This window comes from Radiomyces spectabilis, assembly GCF_025331425.1.
Source record: "Radiomyces spectabilis strain NRRL 2753 chromosome Unknown BYT42scaffold_6, whole genome shotgun sequence".
In the NCBI taxonomy this organism is placed as follows: Eukaryota; Fungi; Mucoromycota; class Mucoromycetes; order Mucorales; family Radiomycetaceae; genus Radiomyces; species Radiomyces spectabilis.
Window position 1 is genome coordinate 806,730 of NW_026251931.1, and position 21,371 is coordinate 828,100.

General features: G+C 42.8%; 6 protein-coding genes across 6 annotated transcripts; 5 read left to right on the forward strand and 1 right to left on the reverse strand.

Annotated features, from left to right (window-relative positions):
- Positions 1 to 234: 234 nt before the first annotated feature.
- BYT42DRAFT_613655 (uncharacterized protein) lies at positions 235 to 1,285 on the forward strand (the record flags this gene model as incomplete). Its single annotated transcript, XM_051571767.1, has 4 exons — positions 235 to 664; positions 746 to 925; positions 999 to 1,079; positions 1,155 to 1,285. 4 exons carry the CDS (start codon positions 235 to 237, stop codon positions 1,283 to 1,285), a joined length of 822 nt encoding a protein of 273 aa, XP_051423685.1.
- A 989-nt stretch (positions 1,286 to 2,274) lies between these two features.
- On the reverse strand, positions 2,275 to 2,995 carry BYT42DRAFT_568447 (cytochrome c-like domain-containing protein). Its single transcript, XM_051568177.1, has 5 exons — positions 2,878 to 2,995; positions 2,678 to 2,809; positions 2,548 to 2,610; positions 2,435 to 2,470; positions 2,275 to 2,358 (listed from the first exon to the last, which is right to left on the reverse strand). Exons 1-5 carry the CDS (start codon positions 2,947 to 2,949, stop codon positions 2,344 to 2,346), a joined length of 318 nt encoding a protein of 105 aa, XP_051423686.1. The 5' UTR covers positions 2,950 to 2,995; the 3' UTR covers positions 2,275 to 2,343.
- A 2,284-nt stretch (positions 2,996 to 5,279) lies between these two features.
- On the forward strand, positions 5,280 to 6,878 carry BYT42DRAFT_604738 (uncharacterized protein; the record flags this gene model as incomplete). The annotated part of the gene is made up of 5 exons (XM_051571105.1): positions 5,280 to 5,332; positions 5,667 to 5,724; positions 5,978 to 6,180; positions 6,391 to 6,554; positions 6,641 to 6,878. 5 exons carry the CDS (start codon positions 5,280 to 5,282, stop codon positions 6,742 to 6,744), a joined length of 582 nt encoding a protein of 193 aa, XP_051423687.1. The 3' UTR covers positions 6,745 to 6,878.
- A 4,602-nt stretch (positions 6,879 to 11,480) lies between these two features.
- On the forward strand, positions 11,481 to 14,179 carry BYT42DRAFT_568465 (uncharacterized protein). The gene is made up of 8 exons (XM_051568178.1): positions 11,481 to 11,792; positions 11,871 to 12,122; positions 12,197 to 12,799; positions 12,866 to 13,022; positions 13,103 to 13,141; positions 13,208 to 13,309; positions 13,371 to 13,697; positions 13,769 to 14,179. The coding sequence occupies exons 1-8, from the start codon at positions 11,507 to 11,509 to the stop codon at positions 13,863 to 13,865; spliced, it is 1,863 nt and encodes a 620-aa protein (XP_051423688.1). The 5' UTR covers positions 11,481 to 11,506; the 3' UTR covers positions 13,866 to 14,179.
- A 1,780-nt stretch (positions 14,180 to 15,959) lies between these two features.
- BYT42DRAFT_568471 (Pkinase-domain-containing protein) lies at positions 15,960 to 18,443 on the forward strand. The gene is made up of 7 exons (XM_051568179.1): positions 15,960 to 16,146; positions 16,222 to 16,573; positions 16,687 to 16,909; positions 16,994 to 17,062; positions 17,142 to 17,467; positions 17,538 to 17,865; positions 18,002 to 18,443. Exons 1-7 carry the CDS (start codon positions 16,116 to 16,118, stop codon positions 18,380 to 18,382), a joined length of 1,710 nt encoding a protein of 569 aa, XP_051423689.1. The 5' UTR covers positions 15,960 to 16,115; the 3' UTR covers positions 18,383 to 18,443.
- A 745-nt stretch (positions 18,444 to 19,188) lies between these two features.
- Positions 19,189 to 20,320, forward strand: BYT42DRAFT_613660 (uncharacterized protein; the record flags this gene model as incomplete). The annotated part of the gene is made up of 3 exons (XM_051571768.1): positions 19,189 to 19,647; positions 19,734 to 19,838; positions 19,931 to 20,320. 3 exons carry the CDS (start codon positions 19,189 to 19,191, stop codon positions 20,318 to 20,320), a joined length of 954 nt encoding a protein of 317 aa, XP_051423690.1.
- Positions 20,321 to 21,371: the final 1,051 nt, after the last annotated feature.

Below are 21,371 nucleotides of genomic sequence, written 5' to 3' on the forward strand. Positions count from 1 at the left end.
GGTTCCTTAATCAATGCAGTTTTTACAATACAAAAAATGCTCGGCTTGTATAAAGTTTGACTTGGAAACCCGTTGATGACTGTTTTTGGCACGAATTCGCATTTCGTGATGCTGCAAAAGGCAGGCAAGGTTGCATGGACAGTGGCCAATGACCGGCGTCGTCATAAAAGCGCATCCAATGGCAAGAGGACAATGTGACCTGGAAAGGAGTTTGAAACAGGTCATCGGGAGACCATGGAGATACAACAAGATGAGCATTCCATACCAAGCCCAATGGACATGTCCTCTGACTCTTTCTCCTCTAGACGATCTTCGCGCAACTTTGGTTGGTCTAACGGTGGCCGCAATAGATACAGTAAAACAAGTACCATAGATGACGACTCCGATGTGGCCACTGACGTGAGTGTGCCCCCTACTCCTTCCAGTCATCATCGTCTTTCCGCCACCGACTCTTATTACAATGGTTACATGGATCCCAAGCGGAAAGAGATGGATCGACTCGGTGCCGCTCTGGAATACTTGGCCGCCTACGATGAAAATGCCCCCAAACAGGATTTGGAAGAACTGCTGCGCCAATACGACCGAGTGGGTGACAGCAACGGTACGCCCTCCACCAAGGGGAAACGATACAGTGATCTCGTCGATCCTCTGAGCCGACCCGCAGGTACGTGCCATCCCTGTCAAGCTTTGATGAAAACCAAGTTCGATCGGTTGACATTAAAATAAATGCAACATATATTATCAGTGGAGGCCCCAGCTGTCGATGAGCCCACGGTCATCTTGGATTGTCATGGTTTTCCCGCGGCATTCAAGACCCATCACCTTCACGACATATTTAGAGACTATGAACATATGCGTGGCGGTTATCGAATCAAATGGGTCGATGATACGCGTGCCCTGATTATTTTTGAACATCCCGCCACCGGTAAATAATGATGGTCCTCCCGACAAAGGTGATAACGATGACTGATCTTTCTCTTGTTTGATGCGTATATTAGCCAAGAAAGCTTACATCGATAATGTATCGAACCCTTTGGCGAAAATACGACCCTACGCTGGCCCCACTGATTTTTTGAAATGTAAGTTTGCTTCATAAAGTAGGATTCTCCGTTTTTCTCTTTTTCTTTTCTTTATTGATCCATGTGTGGCGGCAGCCTCTGGAGGAGGAAATTTTCAGCAGCAAGGTTCTCGTCGTTCTTTCGGGAACGACATGGCTGCAAAACGTTTTTCTCAAGGCTCTTATGGCGGCATGAAGCCCGTTTTACAGAAACTCGGAGAATGTTAATCTCCCCCCCCCCCTCCACCCCAAAGGTACTACGTTTTTTTTTGTTGTGGAAAATCCAATCAAGTCTGCTCATCGTATTCCCCTTGTTTCTTTATCCGTGTACTTTTTTTAGGGAGCTGTTGATACCAAAATGATGGAGGTTTCATTGTGTATTCGAATGCGATTTTGTTTTTTCTTTGTTAAGCGATCGAATGTTTTTTACCCTGTGTGTTTAGCTGTTGTAACTGTACCCAAGAGAAGTAACAGAATGTGATTATTAAACCTATCTTTCACACTACTTTCGTAAACTTTTACACTTTAGCTTTTTGAAAGCTTGGCCATGGAGGGCCACAAGCATGACCTGTGAAAAATAATCATCCACGTCGCTGGTAATTGTTTTCTTTGATAGACAAGTTAATGTTCTAGAATAGCTAGCTGCTGTTGTCTAAATATTTCAGCCCAATGGCCGTTAGACAAATATAACTTGGCTTTCCTTGGAACGTCATTTTTGTTATTTTTCATTTGTGAAAACGACGTAATATTGACCTTTTTGAAGAAATAAGATCGATATCGATTATTTTCGAATGTCACGTCGGTTAATGGTTTTACGGCCAAAGGGTGATAATAGAACAGCCGTTTTCCACGGTGCAGATTTAATCAACTGCATTATCCATGTCATTACGGTTCATAACGTCATGAGGCAATTTTGTCATAGTGACCATGTAAAGTTTGGAAGTAACCGGACGTTCTTCGGACCAGGTTCAGCAGCATGACCCAGAATTGACACATTGGGTGGCTGATGCGGCCACCGAATCCGATAGATCAAAAAATTTGCCCTCAACCACCCCTCCCATTCCTCCAACCCTATCAGGAAGGCTGCACCGTGGTCTGTCCATTCCCTTTTTCTGCTTCCAAACAGTTGTCCAAACAACCCACCACAAGTGGTAATCACGGTAAAGGGACCATATTCCATCAAACCACACATCTTTGCCAATTTGTTCCCCTAAAAAGTCAGTGATTCGGTACGTCTAGAGTGAATTTTTATTGTAAGTGTAAATATATATAATGCGAGAGGAAGTTTAGGCAGTGGATTCCTGTAAATAAAATAAACACAAATTCGTCAATATCTTGTATCAAAAATTTTTAACCGTATGCAAGGTGACGACATACCTTCAAGTAAGCAATAACGTCGTTTCTGTCCTTCTCCTGTAAGTTATCGAAACAATAAGATGTTAGAAACATGCAGACATTTTTGGATACTGTCTATAACTAAAATAACTTGCCTTCTTGAAACCAGCAAAGGCCATCTTGGTACCAGGAATGTACTTCTTGGGGTTTTCGAGGTACTATTATTTACAACAGCGTTAGTGTCCGAAGGATGAAAAAATGCGTTGGATGTGCTTAAATACGTACAGTGAAGAGGGTTTCTTCGTTCCATTCGATACCCTTATCCTGGTTAGCCTTGGTGTAGCTGTAACCAGAGGCCTGGCCAGTCTTGCGGCCAAAGATACCGTGAAGGTTAGGACCGACCTTGTGGGCACCACCCTATAAATGATCGCTGGGTGAGTATATCACTGACAGGTAAGAAAATAATAGAAGGACGAAAAGTCTACCTGTTCGACGGTGTGGCACTGCGCACAACGAGTCTTGAAAAGCTTAGCACCAGCCTTAGCGTCACCAGCCATTTTTTATGTTGTTAGATAAGTTGAGTGGGGGGTTTGGATAGAAAAGAAAAAAGGGAAAAGAATTCAGGTAAACAAACTTGATGCGCCTTCTTTATATTTGAGACCGCCCACCCACCCCCGTCGTACTTGCGGGAAATGAAAAACGACAAACATCAACAACAAAAATTTTTAAACCACCGATTCCCCGGATAATTCCGATTCCGGTTTCAACGTCGTCCAGCATAACCCTCTTATCTTTCTTAAAACCCACCGATCGACTGTAGTAATAGATGGTGTTCTCAATGGTAAAATACAGTATTCTGACTCAAAGGTTCCAAAGGGATGGGCATGGTAAAGGAAACGGACGTGGACTGGTGAGGAAATGAAGAAACTCTTGAATCATCCAAACTTGCATCCAACATTGAAACCCCGTCTTTCCACCGAAGCTTTCCTGGATGTCCCAGCCATGGTACGATCTGGATTATATTTTGTGTTAAAGGCTTTTCTTGTGCTGGTAAGGATGATAGATAAGTGGGTTCATCCGACATATCATTCACAACTGCTCAGCTTTGGATGTCCGTGTGATATGGCTCTGTATGTTTGATACAAGCTATACCAACGAATCCATCATATCATGGAAGATTGTCAGTTTTCCATGCACCGACCCGATTGCTGTTGGTGCTCTGCTCTGAACTGCGGTCAAATCATCCTTCTGCGAAAGGCCCCAATGTTTCGACTAGTTTATGAACAACATTTCTATTTTTGGCTGTCTGACGTATTGCTTGTCTGTGATGCCGACCGCACAATTTCAGGCACACACAGGACATGGTTTGGTGGCTCTGTGTAAAAGACGCTCCTTGTCCCCAAAATTGCCCTGGTTACTGTCCGTTGATATCCTTTTGTTGCAGCTGTCTTGCAAGGCATAGGAACAACATGTCATTTAATAGTATGACGGATTGCATTGTCTTTATATTTCTACAGTGCGACCTCTTCCACATGCCGAAACTAAGACCCGGGTGTAACTCTGCCAATAAGCGGGAGGCACGCTGAATCACATGGACTATCTTGTTGAAGAAAAAAAAACCAAAATTTTCCGCACTTGCTGATTTTTTCTATCATCAATTGTTTTGGTGTCGCACATGCTCACTGTGATTATATGAGCTGATGTTATTTCACTTTTTACGTGCAATACGTCGTTGTCCAGCAGTTGCGTGCCATGAAGCTGAATCAATGTCACAAAGCATTACAGAGTCCCTGTGGATCACATGTATTTGTATAAAATCTTGGTAATAACGTTCTATTCTTTACAGTAGTCGCCAACTTTGACAGTGCACTGAAAATTTATAATGTGCACGGATCTACGTAAGCGTTTCGGCAGCTCATATAGCAATGCGCGCCAACTATTGCGCGTTAGCGAAAGAGAACGAACCAACAGCAGGGACCACATACTGTACGTACAGTATCTGATCTATGATAGCTGGACAGATTGGAGAAGGAGAATTGGCATTATTCAAAAAGCAAAACATTGAAACAGTGAAAGCAAAGGTTCTGCAATATCTTTATTGCAACCACTTTCGTACATTTGTCGTCATGAAAGAACAGTCAATGCATGGATGCGGGGATTTTCACTACGATATCCGCTGCATACAATGATTGCTCGATTTATGATCTTCAAAAATGTTTGGTTCAGGTACCAGCGAACGTCTTGTTCTGGTATAATATTCGCTATTTTTCTGTACAAAAATCGGTGAAAACCCGAAACGCAAAAGAATAGTTTCAAGTTTTTCTCGAGAGAGTCTCTGTCACTGCAAAATATATAATAAAATGCATATATATATATATATATATACACAGCCGCTGTATATCAGATGGATGTTGGCAGTTTACTGGACAAGTAATTTTTCTTTAAAAAGCGATAGTATGTTCGTACTAACAATGCCGTAAGAATAGGAAGAAGATTTAGCGACGGAAAAACGTTGATAAAAGGTCCACGAGGAGGCGTTTGGATGATGTTGGTATCCTTTGTTATCGATCAGAAATCTGTCAAAGAAGAGCCGCAGTTAAGGCAAGACGCTCATTGAAGTCATATAGTGCTGATGTCAATCTTGGCAGAGCGTCGTTCACCCGATTTGACTGAGCCCCCAATGCAAGTCGGCCAATAGTGACTTCAAAGCACTGGTAAGTAAAAACAATGGACCTGAACTGATTTGGTCATCACCATATATTATTTTATTGTACAAGATTTGGACCGGGATCTCAACGCTGCCGTTAACATGAGCGTATTCTCAAGATATACATCAACCTGGTTGCCGAATTATTCCTCGTCTATGTCGTGCAAACAGCATAAAAAAATGCGCTTATGGTCAAAATACTTCATTGGTTTGAGCCAAGTGTCACATGCCTGGTATGTATTGCATAAAAAACAATGAGGGGCGCCATCATGACATGACAAGTGGGATATTCCGTACCTTCTTTCAAATTGATACACGCCAAGCAGAGTATCGTAGAAAAAACCGTGCTGATGATTATCAGGCGACTAGAGTTTTTCGCTCGTTCCTCTAACTGTAAGCCAGGAACCAACCTCTCACGCAAACTGATGCTCCCAAGGCCTGAAATCATCAATCTAGTGGTTTTGGGAGGTATAGTGTTACAAAGCAAGACAAAAGGATCTCGATAAAACTTTTTATTTGGTAGCCTGGCAGTAGAATTCCCATTTTACATTTGACATGCTTTTCCAGCCACCCACTGTCAACCACAACGAGTTCTCTGCTCGGAAAACGTAGACATGAGAATGAGGTGAGAATGAGGAAATCTACTCTCTTCGACAGGAACTTGATTCCCTTACTGCCATGGTCCGAAGTTTGGAGCGGCAACTCCGTAGAATGCAACAGAACCGTGCCTACTGGAGGCCGGTTGCTCCTGTAACGATAAAGGATCTCGACATGAACGTATTTAGCTTCGAAAATATAGCATTTATGGAGATGGTATCCTTATCTTGCTTTCTTTGTAGAAAAAGATTCGTGACCATTACAAATACTTGGTCGAATAGAAGCAGCTCTCTTGGGATTTGAATGCCCTCTTCAATGAATCCACAAACCTCACAGTTGCAAAAGAATTGATTGAATTTATCATTCAGCTTCCGGATGAGGTGCGGAAACCTTCGTGGACCTACCGCGTAGTCCGGGAGGGTGCGCAAGCACCTGAATTCGAAGAAACAGCACGCCAAGCTGAAGAAGAAAAATTTAGAGAGCAGTAAGCTGGCATAAAAAGTTGAAAAACCGCCGCACGAACGTGAGTATTTCTATTGACATTCACTATTTTAACTGATTTTAACTTATTCTTGAACACTTTAGCAAATGTCAAGGGCGCCACGGAGTCCTTACTACGTGGGTGGTGCAGCGTTATCAACGTACTTTGCTGGTGTGTGGCTTGATGTCTGATAAAAAAATAGTCATCATCCAGGATGACTGCATCATTGGCGGACGCATGTTTCGCCCTACTTGGAGGAGCGACAAAAGTCCGTTGCTCTGGTTTAGTTAGCGCCCTCCGGTCCATTTACCTTTCGGTAACATGTTGTCCTTTGCGCATCCTCGTCATGCCCAATATCGCCAACTACACTACACTCGGTGAGGTGCCATCGAAGATGCGGTAATAGCCATCAACACCTCTTGACTGTCGAGCCAAACGATACCCATATCCAATTGTATAACAGGTTCCGACGGTCCGGACGAGAAGGAGCAAGGTACCTGTACGGCTTTCGACGATGCTGCTTTGCAAATACCGAACCTCATGGAGTCACAGCGAGCAGTTGGATGAGTTTGTCTCTGGCGCATAAAAACCGAAAGCTCCGAGAAAACGCAAGGCAAAAAACCTGCAAGTTTTGTATGCCGAAAAACAGTTGCGGGAACAATTTCTGAAATTTGCGTTCACAACAGGCGACATTGCAGAATATCTCAACCTTATTAAAATGTTTGAATTTCTATATAATTAAAATCTTTGAAAAATTAGCAATTTGTAAATCACATGACTTGCACACTAAGCTATCGGAACCTTTTTTTTGTGCCTTCTCTCTTCAGAACCTCTTATTATTCTTTTCTTTTTTTTTGATGCCTTCTTTTCTTCTTCAACTACACTAAGCTATCAGAACCTCTTAATATCTTTTCATTAGAATCTCAATTCTTTTGATTGATGCCTTTTTTTTTGTTCATCTTTGAACCATGCCTTACTGCCCATCTTGCAACGGCAACGATCACCAGCGTTCTACCAATTGTCGTTGCCCAAATTTCTCTCCACGAAACACTACTATAACTAATGGGCGAAATAATGAGCAGCAAAATACAGTTTGCACCAGTTGTGGTCAAACAGGACATCGTCGTCGCTCAAACTGCCATTGTCCCCTTCATAATCAAGACGGAAATACAGAAAATTTCAATTCTAGGCCCAATGTGGCTCGCGATCCCAATGTCTCGATGCCAAATCTTCATGATGTAGGAGCCATGAATGTCATCTGCAGTCACTGTCAGGCACGAATGTGGAGTGGAAAAAAAATTGCTGGAAGTACTATGAATGATCCTAAGTTTCAGCTCTGTTGTGGAAATGGTCAATTTGTACTTTCTCCTCTCAAACCCACCCCTCCTTTGATTGCCTCGCTTTTGACAGGGACTGGGGCGCAAGCAAAAGATTTCCGGCTCAAGATCAGAGCTTATTGTAGTGCTCTCAGTTTTACTTCTCTTGGTGTAAATTTAGACGAAAGTGTAATGAATGGCAGACGAGGCGCTTACTGCTTCCGTATTCATGGAAGTGTTTACCACTTGATGGGATCGCTACTTCCTGCTAATGGCCAACGACCTGCATTTGCACAAATATACGTCCATGATACTGACAACGAAATATCAAATCGACATGCATTTGCAAGCCATCTCGCGCAAGACACCTTGGAAGTACTTCAGCAATTAATGCATGAAACCAATCCTTTCGTCCATCTTTTCAAGACAATGGCCCAATACATAGAGGATAATGGTGGTGCTATTACATAGAGGATAATGGTGGTGCTTCCAACATCAGAATGATTATTCGAGCTGACGATGCCCCAGATCCACGACGCTATAATGCACCAAATGCTTCTGAAATTGGTGTCATTATCGGTGAAAACGCAGAGTCCTCTGGAAGGGATATTGTGATCTGTACGCGTAGTGACCAACTGACATCAATCAGTGAGATGCATCGCCTGTATGACCCACTCCATTACGTGCTGATGTTTCCTGAGGGCGACCCTGGGTGGAACATTGAAACTTGATCGACCAGAAACGAGAAAGTCACCGTGATGAACTACTACAGTTTCCGATTAATGTATCGAAATGATGGACACCACTTGCACCTCTTTGGCCGACTCTTTCAGCAGTATATCGTAGATATGTATGCCAAGATGTAACAAAACCGCCTCAATTACCTTCGCCTCAACCAGTCCCGACTGCGTGCTGATGTGTATTCAGACGTACAAGATGCTCTCCAACTTGACGACAACAATATGAATATGAATCCCATCAGTCAGCCTGTCATCCTTCCGTCGTCATTCATTGGCAGCCCTCGAAACATGCAACAGCTGTACCAAGATGCAATGAGTATCGTCAGATGTTTCGGAAAGCCTGACCTCTTCATTACATTCACGTGTAATCCAAAATTACCAGAAATTCGGAATGAGCTTCTTGCTTCACAGACAGTATCTGATCGGCCAGATTTGACAGCACGAGTTTTCAACCTCAAGCTCAGAGCTCTTTTGAAGGATCTGACAAAAAACCATACACTTGGAAAAGTAATTGGCTACGTTTATACCGTCGAGTTCCAGAAAAGAGGATTGCCTCATGCGCATATTCTACTCATTTTAAAAGAAGCTGATAAACCTGTGACGCCAGAGCACTACGATTCTATCGTATCGGCGAAGATACCTGATCCACAGCAGTTCAAATGAACATTTCACCAAAAATATAGTATACCCTGAGTTTACCAATAAATATCCCCAATTGTGATCTTGAAGATCACGGGCTCCACCTGCGCCCTCTACCTCATACGTTAGAACTGGCACACCTTCATGCCACTCTAACCACACCCATGGTAGCATACCCTGAGTCTACCAATAAATATCCCCAATTGTGATCTTGAAGATCACGGGCTCCACATGATCTACACTAAGTTATCAAGACCTGTTAAACCTTTTTTTCATCTTTCAACCATGCCTCGCTGCCCACTTTCACGAATAATAGGCGAAACAATCAGCAGCAAGATGCCGTTTGCGCCAGTTGTGGTTAAACAGAGCATCGTCGCCGTTCACATAAAATGTGAGTGGAGCTCTTTTTTGAAGAAAGGTGATTGACGATACGACGATCTGGTGTTTTGTAGCATCATTTAATTTGGGTTATCTGTCAGTTATACTGTATATGCCCTTTCATTCTCTTCAGTAATCGAATGATACATGGAGCAGATATGCTTCGATCTGTGTAGCTCATCATTCATGCATCAGTGAGGTGACTATTGTTTCATCCATGGAAAATCACATATTTTTGTCCGAATTTTTTCTTCTTCTTTAGTTTTGCATCTCTTCTGTTTGCCTGGAAATCCCTCACTATCATTGCATCCATCATCCATCATCCAGACTATGGCGTGTATCTGATCCGGTCGATTCGATTATTATGAAAAAAGGTACCTTTTGTGTGATACGACTATCCGTTTTTCGACAAAAGAAAAAATTTACCTGTCCTTTTTCTCTATTCTGTCTTTAGCTTTTGGTTTTCTCTCCGGTTTTCTTTTGCCTGGCAAGCCATTCAAGCCATCCATCCCTCCAAATCTTTCTACTTTGTTCGCGCTCAAATGTGGCCAAACCGGTTTTTGTCGTCAAAGGCATCGTCGGTGGTATGACTCTCTTTTTCATTGGGAAACGCTGACGCGTCCTCCCCAGGTTCCTCTCATATGGATTGCTGCCCGTGGTATCGCCTTCGATATTTCTTCCCGACCATTTTATTTTGTAGTTGTAGTATGTATTTTGTATTTTAGTGAATAGTCTTCTTGCAGTCTTTTCCTCCTTTTTTTTCCCACAGGGTTTTTAGGGGGTTTTTACAGACGCACCTATTGTATTTACTTTTTTTTTTATATTTGTATCCTTTCTTTATTTCGGTCGGGAAGCCCTCGGTATCTGCTGCATCAAACATCAAAGGTAAAATATCTCAACGAAATTTGAATCAACCAAAGAGCTTACTAACTCATTTTTTTTAAATACCCAACATTCCCACACATCTTTGTAGATCTATCATAACCTTGGGCGGGACAGAACGGAGGGGGTCAATAAGTGCTGCTTTGTTCATTAAAAGTGTTTCATGGTATGCCAGAGTATTGACATTAATATACCAAAGTTCCATCAGGAGTCTCGCCCAGGTTATGCCGTATTGCGTTAGGCTTTTGTCTGACGAATGTCGCTCAATGTAAGAGTGCGACATCCAGTAGCAGGTGGCATCCATTGCACAGCGGGTGTACGGCTTGTTAAGACGTGTGCATCTAAAAATGATTTTTTAAAATATACATTTATGTGATGATCTCATGTTGCAAGGCAAATAACAGACTCTCTCTCCGCGAGTTTTATCATTCCCCAAGAACGAACGGGAAATCTTTGTACTGTTCCTCATCGTACGGTTGAAACATTGCTTTCTGTCATTAGGCAATATGTAAAGCCTGGCAGTATTATTCATTCTTGATTACTGGGCTGCGTATTTGGGTTTACCCATCGACACGTCAGGTCTCAAGAGTTACCGATGAAACGCGTGTATCAACATGTCGCAGTCAATGATCCGGCCATTATCAAACGTGCTGCAGGGCCCAGACGATCGATGATGCTGATGAAAAAGTGGGGAATTCTTAAGAGCAACATTCTCTGTACTGTATACAATGATTGCTCGATTTATGATTATTAAAGGTTAGTTAGTCCATTGACGAACATCTTGTTATTGTGGTCGCTAGTTTTTCTGTGGAGAAAATATCAAAAAATCAAAACACACAAAATAAGAGCAGTAACAAATTCTTCAAGGTTCCTCAAGAGAACTGCGAAATAGTCCAACAAAATACATCCAAACCAAAGCATAAATCATGGAAAATCCAAGAAAACACACCAAGTGTTTGAATATTTCCAGTAATATCATCACATCATAAGCTCAGAAGGGAAACCAAGTGCTAACGTTGGTTCGGCATATGAAACATTCCACATTCATTATTGGTTTAATCTATCAAAACTTTTATGGTCGAATTATGACATGGAAACGGATACAACGTTTGTAAAAGAGGATCAAATCAAGTCAAATGATCTTACTGCTAATAGCAGGCATGCACACACTGCACACATGCACCTGCTGTACACCAGACATCGAAAGAACTGTGGGAGTTTATCGGACAAGCGAAAGATTTTTTTTTTTTTGAAAGCAATAGCATGCTGCGGAGTGCACATTGGACCAATAGCAAAAGCCACTTGCACTGATTTATAAAGTAGGCAGTTGAGTTTTTTTTTATCCACTCACTCAGCTTGTTCCCATTTTGTACCATGCCTAGAGGAAACAGAGGCGGATCATACCCAAAACGTGGCCATCAACAGCAATATCGGGGCCGAGGTCGTGGTCGTGGTGGCCGAGGACGTGGCCGTGGACAAGCTCGTGGTGGAGGACGAGGTCGCAACCGTCAGTTATTCCCTACCGCTGTGGGTTATGTGTATCAACCCACCTCCACCTATGAAGACGACGATTTGGAAGACGATTTCCGTATTTTTGGCCAGTTTACCAGTGATGAAGAATCAGAAACTGACGACGACATGCAAGTCTACAAATCAAAGAGTTAGTGCTTTTTCTTGATCTTTTGATTCGTGTTGCCCATGGATGAGGTGAACTCATTTCTTGATTGAAAAAAAAAAGGTAAAAAACGACATGCAAAGACCAAACGCCGAGTTTTGGATCATCGGCCTTTTGTTCCCGCATCGAATACGGTCGTTAATGAAGAAAGTGTTGTGCTGGAAGAGGAATTCTCTCGGTTAGGTTTGGGCGCTTCATCTTCCGCTGCTGCGCAACCGTGCCGCAGTAAAAATGGATCTCAGTCCACCAGCTACAAGACAACCATTGCTTTCACTCGATCATCTGTGGGTTTGAATATGGATCCTCCTGAACAATGTACGTAATTACGAGGTTGACTTGCGGTGGAAAAAAAATCAGAATCATCATTTTAAATCATCTGGGTATATTAGTGGCAGAGAAGGATCGGGAGTCTCCAACGGTATCGTCAGCCAATGTTGTAACCAGCAACATCGCTCAAAACAAAAGCATCATCTCCTCGAATACCACCAGTGATCAGCACAACCAAGACAATAACTCGGTCAAAGACTTATTATGCGATAACGAATCATGCACAGAAGAAGGTGGTGATCAGTTACTGGATGCGAATCGATTTTCCAAAGATAATCGCCACCTGGATTCATTGTCAGATGAGGAAGAGGAGGACGACGACGACGACGATGCCGAATTTGATGAGGATGATTTTGACGAAGAAGATGATTTGGAACTCATGCGTGATTACATTGAGAATATCACCTTGGACGATGAGGAAATTGCGCGTATTCTGAGCCGCTCAGAGGATGATCCCTGGGTCATGGATCATTTTGACGATGATGCCGAAGATGATTTAGAGGAAGAGGAACGTTTATTGCTTCAAGAAGGCGAGTATGACAGTGACGAGCTGATGGAACTGGAAGACGCCGATTTTGATCCCGAGGATGCGGAAATATCGATTGACGCTTTCCGTCAGTCGCTCCAAAATGCGATGAATGATGTTCCTCCCAGCCTCAAGCCTGGTAAATTATTGTCACTCGATCAGATTCCGTGCTTTCTTCGATTGTATTAATCGATCCTACAATTAGGCATGCGGAACTGGATTTCTCATGAGAAAAAGAATGACAAAAAGATGCAAAAAAAGAAGCAAAGAGCCGAAAAGAAGCAAAAACGACTAGAGCGAAAACTCGAGAAAAAGAACAAAAAAGACAGCAACAATTATGTATCTTTGGAAAAGATTGATGCGTGAGTAGATCAGAAAGGAAGAGAAAGAAAAAGCACGGTGAGGTTGAGTTTCTGACGACAATATTATTGGATAAACGTAGACGGATATTGGCATTTTTGGATGATGATACTATCACAAGGTAAGCGAATGAACAGATGGGTGTGCAAGAGAAGGAAACTAGAAGCTCATCATCATCACACTCTAGTTACCAATTTGCACCAATGAATAAGAACTGCAGGCGGCATCTTCATTTGCTGGCAAGTGCCTACAACTTGAAATCTTCCAGTATTGGTACAGGAGTAGAAAGGTAATTGAATGCTGTTCTCTTCTGTAAAAGAACCAGTTTTAACGGAACATCCATTTTTTAGGAGCCCTGTCATTAGCAAAACCGAGCGTACCTTTATACCCACGGACCGACGCTATATCAACCGATTTATCCAATCGGCCCAGGACACGTTAGCCGACCAACGACGCATAAGCGAGAAAACCAACGCCAAATCGTATCTAGCATTTAACAACGACGGTCGCCGCGGAAAGAATGGCAAGAAAAAGGATAAATCGAAATCCGATGCAAAGAAAAAGAAGAAAGACGATACGAAAGCTCCTGCCGGTCCAGCTCACGGTACGGTGGTGGGTGCTGGCGTGGCACCTATTGATGAAGGCAACCGTGGTCACCGTATGCTTGCCGCCATGGGGTAAGTCACCGAGTAGGGATAAGTGTGATACAGAGACTAATCGTTCCATTGTTATGTTTGTCGCTTTTTAGGTGGAGACAAGGAGATGCTCTTGGTGTAAACAATACGGGCATTACTGCACCGATTGAAGCGGTGATCCGTAAGAAGAACCTAGGCTTAGGATCGTAATCAAGTTCCCTTCTGGTTTATACCGTGACCAATGGGCCCATCCTTGCCGTTAAGCAGAAGAAGACTAGTTCTTTATTTTTGATTTTGAGGATCGACTGGTCTTGATCGATGACAGCATCCAGAGAATGTAGAAGGACTTGAAACAATTTTTTGTTTTTGTGGCAAGGAGTTCTTGGCAACCTCTTTTAAAAAAATATACATGTGTCTGTCATGCGATGGCCGAGGCCAAAGCTTTGGTTTCGCAAGTCTGAATGGGCAGTTTTGACCTTCATTGAATATGTTTTTATTTGATTTATGTGACATGCATCATTGTTCATTCATTTAACATGACATTATTCGCTCTTGACCTAGTTTTCTATCAGACACAGGTGCTCTGGTAACTCGTGAAACGCGTGGAAGCTCGATAGATATTGATTTTAACCCATTATATCCCCTATGTAGTTTCATTATGCTCATGTCGTTTCCCTTGAAGCCAAGCTTCAAGTTATTTTGGCTGGTCCACCTTTGGAATCGGAATGGTCGCTCCCGATCTGGGCACAGCCAGGCAAAAGGATGAATAAATACAGGTTTGAAATATGAATGAATGGTATTGTAATATAAACAATAAGCATTATGCTCTTAAAATCTTGGCTTCAAGTGGACACCATCTGTTCAAAGATGTCTGGAAAGATTCTCGTCAGCAACTCCTACATAGTAAAACGTCTGTGAAAGTTTCTTTTCAACTAAATACGGCCAATCAGTCTTTCCACCAAGATGACAACAGCTTGTTAATACTGTTTCACACATTTTGAGGCATGCAAATGTGGAGGTTTTCAAAAGTGTTTTAGCATGAGTAGTTTTCGGGCAGCTTATCACATTAAAATTCTCCCCGTGCCTGAATAACTACTGAGCAAGCCGAAAGAGAGAGAAAGAGAAAAAAAAAAATGCCAATGCACGTTTTCCAAGGCCGTGTCTACTTCAGCAAGGTAATTACTGAAAATGAATGTAATAGTTTGATCGTTCAGTTGTGATTACCTTGAACCGACTTTTTACAGAAAGTGAGAGCCCGATGAATCAGAAAGAGAAGCGGCTTGAAATCATATTTTTCGCATGGCGACTGGAGGGTTCATGTGCCGCGTCGTGCTAATTTTAATTACAAGAGCGACAACTAGGACTTTACTTGTGTCGGTCACACGCTTGAACGACTTGAGCATCCGATTAGCAAATTGACCGTGTGACGACGAGACAAATATATAGCTGCAAACAACTGGGACACGCTATCATGCTTACCGCTGGACCATCTTTCGCAAGTATCTCGGAAAAAAAGGTGCTTACAGCTGTCGGGCAATACAGAATAAGCTTAAGGATCTTTTATTGGATAGTCTACAAGTTTTGTCAACAACAAGTAAGCTGCGCTACTGTGCCGCCTCTGAGGTGCACCGTTCAATGGGCGATCCATCACCGAGCGACGATCATCTATGCTTCCACCGTCCCGGAACTGGACCTTTTTGGGGGGTTTTCGTGCGGAGAACCAAGGGAAAAAAGTAGAGATTTCTGAGACATACGCGTTAGGAAAAGGGGATCGACTCCCCATTGAAATTTAATCTTATCATAGACACGGTCTAGAATCCGTCTTTCTCGATGGACGTACCGTCGTCTGAGACTCGGTGGAGCGATGAAACTCACTATATTGGACTGAAATCGGGCGAAAGGGATGATTTACAGTTTGGATTCCTGTGCTTTTGACCCACAGAATAATGGGTCAGGTACACACATATTTTTCTTGTATTTGGGTCATTTATTGATTCGTCTATTGCGGTCAATTACAATAATCGTGATATATTGTGTATTTTTGGCTGCTATTTTTGCTAAATTTTTATTGGTCCGGTATATATTACCTATTCCTTCAAAATAGTTTTTCCTTTTTTTTCATACCATTGAGGTAAATATTCATTTTTTCTCTACTGGCAAGCCAAAATTGGATGGTTTAAAGAGGATGAAATAAGGCTGCACGGAGCGCGAAGCTTAAGAGTCCATGATCCAGCTTAAAACTCCGCCGGGACGAGAAAAGAGGAGGCAGATACGACCACCGAACCAATTTCTGACTTTGAAAAGGTTCATTTGCCCCTCGTCTTCATTGCCCTCTCTCTTTCTCTGTGGGTGTGAGCCTTGTTCTTCTACCGGCTCTTGCCTCCAGTTCCATCTTCAGTTCCCCTTGTTGCTTTCTTTACCCTTTCCCTCGCTCTTTGCATTCCTTCTTGTCTCGCTGCAATGAATTCGTGGAAATTGCCTGGCACTAAAAGTAAGTGTTGTTTCATCCCCGCGCCACACCCCAAGTCGGTCCGTTAAAATAAAGCGATTCGTGGTTTTTGGTCAGAAAATAAGGATGCCACGACAACGGCTTCACGATCGTTGACGCATGCTTCATCTTTGTCATCGGATGGACCCAGTCCGTCCTTATCAGCGTCGTCTTCACAGCAGCACGAACCCAAGTCGGGCCTACTGATGGTTCGCATATGCGAAGCCCGAGGACTGTCGGTACCTCCAGGCGTTCAGTTGCCCAGTACAGCGACGCAACAACCGATGCCTCGAACCAACCGGGACTCGTTTAATCGTAAGCAGCATTGGTGGTTACCTTATGTTGTGCTTGAATTTGATAAGAACGAGATTGTCATCGATGCCCTCGGTGGCGATACCATGAATCCCATTTATCAGTATCGAGCGAATTTGTAAGTTACGTTTTTTTATTTGCATTGTTTTCCCAATTCTTTGATGGCCACCCCTTTCCCTTCTTTTTGGCGTGTTTCTCCTTAAGACTAATTATTATTGGGGTTTGTTTTAGTGATGTATCACGCAGCTCCGATGTCTCCATATCGATCTATATGAGACAACCACCCACCCATCCCACCACCCCTGCTCGCAACATTACCACCACCAAGGATTACTTCTTGGGTAATGTCAAACTCTTGCCCCAATTCGATTCCAACAAACTCGACGACCAAGTCTTGCCCATCGCCGGTGGCACCGGCGCCATGCATATTCAACTTTGCTACAAGAAACAGCAGGTATAAAAATCCTCCACTGGAATAAAAAGCCCCTGTTTTTTTTTTCCACCAACCCACAATCCATTCACTCACCCATCACCACAGCAAAGTCAAACCATCGCTTTCGATTCATTTGATCTTTTACGAGTCATTGGAAGAGGCAGTTTCGGCAAGGTAAGGCGCACCGAGTTGGAGCGATGATTTGTGCATCCTAGAAAGCTCATTGGAATCCATATGTCTGTTGTGTATCAAGGTGTATGTTGTACGTAAAAAGGACACCAATCGAATCTATGCTATGAAGGTGTTGCGAAAATCACGTATTATTTCTCGATCCGAGGTGACGCATACAATGGCCGAGAAAACTGTGCTTGCTGAAGTGAGGAACCCGTTTATTGTGCCTTTAAAGTTTGCATTTCAAAGCCCGGATAAACTGTACCTGGTATTAGCGTTCATCAACGGGGGTGAATTGTTCCACCATCTTCAAGTGGAAGGCAAATTCGATGAAGAACGGTCCCGATTTTATACCGCCGAACTGTTGTGTGCTTTGGAATGCTTGCATGGATTCAATGTCGTGTACCGGTGAGTGTATATAGCGTGTCGTTTGGCCACTGTGATAAGGCTGGGTTGACTTATCGGGTATACGGCACAGGGATTTGAAACCGGAGAATATCTTGATCGATTACAACGGCCACATTGCTCTGTGTGATTTCGGACTGTGCAAGGTGAACATGACGGAAACGGAACGAACCAACACGTTTTGCGGTACGCCCGAGTACCTGGCGCCGGAATTGCTCCTAGGCCAAGGGTATACAAAAGTGGTGGATTGGTGGACACTAGGTGTCCTCCTTTACGAAATGTTGACAGGATTACCACCCTTTTACGATGAAAACACCAATGAAATGTACCGTAAGATCTTGCAAGACGAACTTCGATTCCCCGAAGATATGGCGGAAGAAGCTCAATCATTATTACGTGGAGTAAGTACAAAATATGAGGGGCGGAAAAAAAAAGAAAGAGAAAACGAGTTGTTTGTGTGTGTAGGGGGGATTGCTATTGTTTTGTTTGGTCACATGGTTTTTTTTTTATTCTCCAATTCTAAATTTCCCATTCCAGTTATTAACACGGGAACCGACGCAACGACTGGGAAACAATGGACCAGAAGAGATTAAAAGCCATCCATTTTTTGCCAGCATTGATTGGCGCAAATTAATACAAAAGAAGATGCAGCCCCCATTCAAGCCGTCAGTGGAAGGTGCGATTGACACGACGAATTTTGATGAAGAGTTCACGTCGGAAGTTCCCATGGAATCCGTGGTGGATGAATCGCATATTTCCAAGACAATGCAGGAACAGTTTGCAGGTTTTACTTACAATCCTGCCAACGACGGTATCCTCAGTGAAAGTTACACGGGCTCCATGACCCCCAGCGGAGGTCATAATGCACTTCACATCGGAAGTCACTCACAATCGCATCATGGTGAACCAGCATGGTAGTTTGTCTCTCGTTTTTTTTTTTTTTTGTTTTCTTTGTTGTTTTTTAGTCTTTTTTGTTTTTTCCCTGTTGTAACTTGTTTCCATCACAATTTTTTTTTTGAATTTCTCTGATCTTTTGTTTTTTTTTTCTTGTTTTTGGAGGGTATGATTTTATTGTCATTCATCATAAAATGATCTCCAATGCACCGCAATGATGACAAGTCCACGTGAGAAAAACGTCAGATTGATTCGGAAAAGTGGTGGTGGCAACTGAACCGGACAGCGGTTTATCCGAACATGATCTGGAACGGAACGGGGTGGGTGTGTTCATTAATGCAGAAAAAAAAAAGAATAAAATGGGAGTCTGGACGAAATTTTACCTGAGATGATCTTGTTGCACCATGTTGAGCATGGTGACAATGTTGTCAAGTGAGAGATCCAAAGTGCAGTCGAGGGGAATGCGCAATTGACAGTGGTGGCATGTCAGTCCGCGAAAAGTGGGGTCTTGATAGGGTTGCAGTGAAGCGAGTTGACACTGCGGGCAGTGTAACCAGTGCGGGTGCACGTTGTCAGTGGGTTTATGGCGTTTAGATGCATGTTCACTGATGTCTTTACTTATTTGATCAAACACTCGCTTCTTCCACATCGGAAAAAAAAAATTCGAATAAAGGGGGAGAGAAAAAAAAATTATGGGGGATAGATAGGGTCAGTGGCGATTGGAAACGTTTCACTGAGTTGGGTCCGAGAATGCCAACACAATTTTTAATCCTCCTCTATCTTTTTTCTTTCCCTCTTTTTCTTCACTTTGCTTACTTTTGTTTATTCACATGACTTTTCCGGTTTATTCGCGACCTTCTTCACTGCTGACCAAAGAACTTCCTCCCGCTCCACCTTACACAGACTCTCCGTCCGGAGGATTGGGCGTCAGTGTTTCGGAAACCGGTCTCGACTATCGTCCGAATCGCGCTATTCACGGAAACAGCGACGCCCACCACACAGTGGAACCGCCTTTATCTCCTCTACTCAGTCCTTCGTCATCACCCATTACTTCGGCATCGTCCATTCGCAAAACACGTTCGTGTATTACCGACTTATCGTTATCACTGTCCAATCACTCCCGACGATTTTATGCGTCCAATCTCGGTCGACCACCGGGACTGTGCAATAGCCCGAGAAACAATAAAACCAATCGATACTCCATGCCCCAACCTCAGCCACAACAGACGGCCTCTACACCTACCCACCAGAAAACAGCCCCAATGAAAGAACTGCAAAAGGCATGTGTTGTCATCCTTGATGCGCCAAAAAAAAAAAGTAATTCTCCAAATTAAGCATGGTGACACTAACGCGTGCATGGATTTTCCTTTGATAGATGATCACCGATCTGAAAAAGGAAAATTTTGATCTGAAATTGCAGTTGTATCATTTGGAGGGACTGGTGGAGGAAAATCTCGACAAGTATCAATTGGAAGAAGAGGTACAGTGAACGGAAAACGAATTGGATAACGGCGATAAGAAAGGATAATATATTAACTTTAGCATTAATTCGGGATTTATGCAAAAATCTAGAATCGAAAATTATGGAATGAATTACGAGAACGGAACGAGCAAGTGGAATCATTGGAGTTGGCGCTGGCGTCTCTCCTGGCGAAAAAGGAAGAACAAAAGAGTGTAGGAACACAGACAATCTGTGTTGATGTGAGTCTGAATTCTCCGCCCGTGTCGATCAAAAGCTATCATACGGCGTTTCCCGTGTCTCCCGAAGCATTTGGTCTGAGCCAACGTGGAGTTGTGGTGCAGCGAGGAGAAGCCGACATGTCCATAGATCATATGGTGACTGCCTTTCAAAGCGTACGGATCCAATCACCTGCACCGGTTCCTCGAGAAGAGGATCTGCAACATCGTAATCACGGACGAGTGCGTGGTTGGCTAAGCCAAATTGAACAACCTCTGATTTAAGGGGAAAAAAAAGAGACAACAACATCACCCACCCACCCACTCTCTTTCAAACAACGTGTATTCTACAATACCGATTTATCCCAATCCATCCTCTTCTTTTCCCTTTCCGCATACCATTCGCCTGAGAATCGCACACTTCTCTCTCTCTCTCTCTCTCTCTCTCTCTCTCTCTGTCTCTTGTTTTTTTCCCCATTCTCCTGGCTGTCTTGTCCTTTTGCCTCCTTGTATCCTCCCACCTTTTTTTCTTCCCCATTACACTGTTTTCTCAAAAATAGCTACAGTATGCAACAACAACAGCATGTCAATCCATCATACATCTTTATTAATAGACATGATCATTGTAAAAAAAAAAAAAAAAAAAAAAAAAGGCAAGAGAGAGCGAAAAATAAGGAAATAAAATGCAAGGAACGCCCATGAATTTATTGCCAAGCATTTGGGGTAAGCGCGTTGGATCCCATGCATAATATGATCTGTTACGGTTCAAGAAAATTCTTGTTTCCTGTCTGCCTTTTTCTTTTCCTTGAATAATTGTATAGATCATAATAACGACCAACTCTAATGGAAATAACCCGAAGTTTTCTTCTTTTATGCAAATTGCTTAAATTGAGAGTGAATAGACAAAGAAAAAAAATCGGAGAAATGACCTTTGAACTATGAATTTGAATAATTCCAAAATATATGAAACACGCATGCATGCGAATTTTATTGTGAGCTTTTTTTTTTGATTTCAAAACAATCAATGGGTTTGCTGAATCAATTGAAGAATGAACTTGGCTTTATCATTCGTTTTGGTGGATTGCACCAACTCAATACCTTTAACCATATTGGCTCGCTTTTTTATTTTGGCCAAAAGTTTTAATTGACAAAAAGGACAGAAAATTCAAAAGTGGACAATCAACTGAAATTGTGAAACAATGATTCATGCAAGTGCAGTATCATAGTACCTGAACTTGGGTCGGCGAGACTCGATTTGCCCAAACCTTTTTCTTCTGCCAAGTATGCCAAGGAAATTGGTAGAGTAAAAGAGACGAGGAGCAAGCCGTGAACACTG

Bases quoted from the DNA above. Each gene is read 5' to 3' on its own strand.
- BYT42DRAFT_568447 (XM_051568177.1), bottom strand. From the start codon at position 2,949: ATGGCTGGTGACGCTAAGGCTGGTGCTAAGCTTTTCAAGACTCGTTGT. The intron at 2,810-2,877 runs GTAGACTTTTCG...GATCATTTATAG, and splicing joins AGTGCCACACCGTCGAACAG to GGTGGTGCCCACAAGGTCGG. The intron at 2,611-2,677 runs GTACGTATTTAA...TGTAAATAATAG, and splicing joins ACGAAGAAACCCTCTTCACT to TACCTCGAAAACCCCAAGAA.
- BYT42DRAFT_568465 (XM_051568178.1), top strand. From the start codon at position 11,507: ATGCCTAGAGGAAACAGAGGCGGATCATACCCAAAACGTGGCCATCAA. The intron at 13,142-13,207 runs GTAAGCGAATGA...ATCACACTCTAG, and splicing joins GATGATGATACTATCACAAG to TTACCAATTTGCACCAATGA. The intron at 13,698-13,768 runs GTAAGTCACCGA...GTCGCTTTTTAG, and splicing joins CGTATGCTTGCCGCCATGGG to GTGGAGACAAGGAGATGCTC.
- BYT42DRAFT_568471 (XM_051568179.1), top strand. From the start codon at position 16,116: ATGAATTCGTGGAAATTGCCTGGCACTAAAA. The intron at 16,910-16,993 runs GTATAAAAATCC...CCATCACCACAG, and splicing joins TTTGCTACAAGAAACAGCAG to CAAAGTCAAACCATCGCTTT. The intron at 17,468-17,537 runs GTGAGTGTATAT...TATACGGCACAG, and splicing joins GGATTCAATGTCGTGTACCG to GGATTTGAAACCGGAGAATA.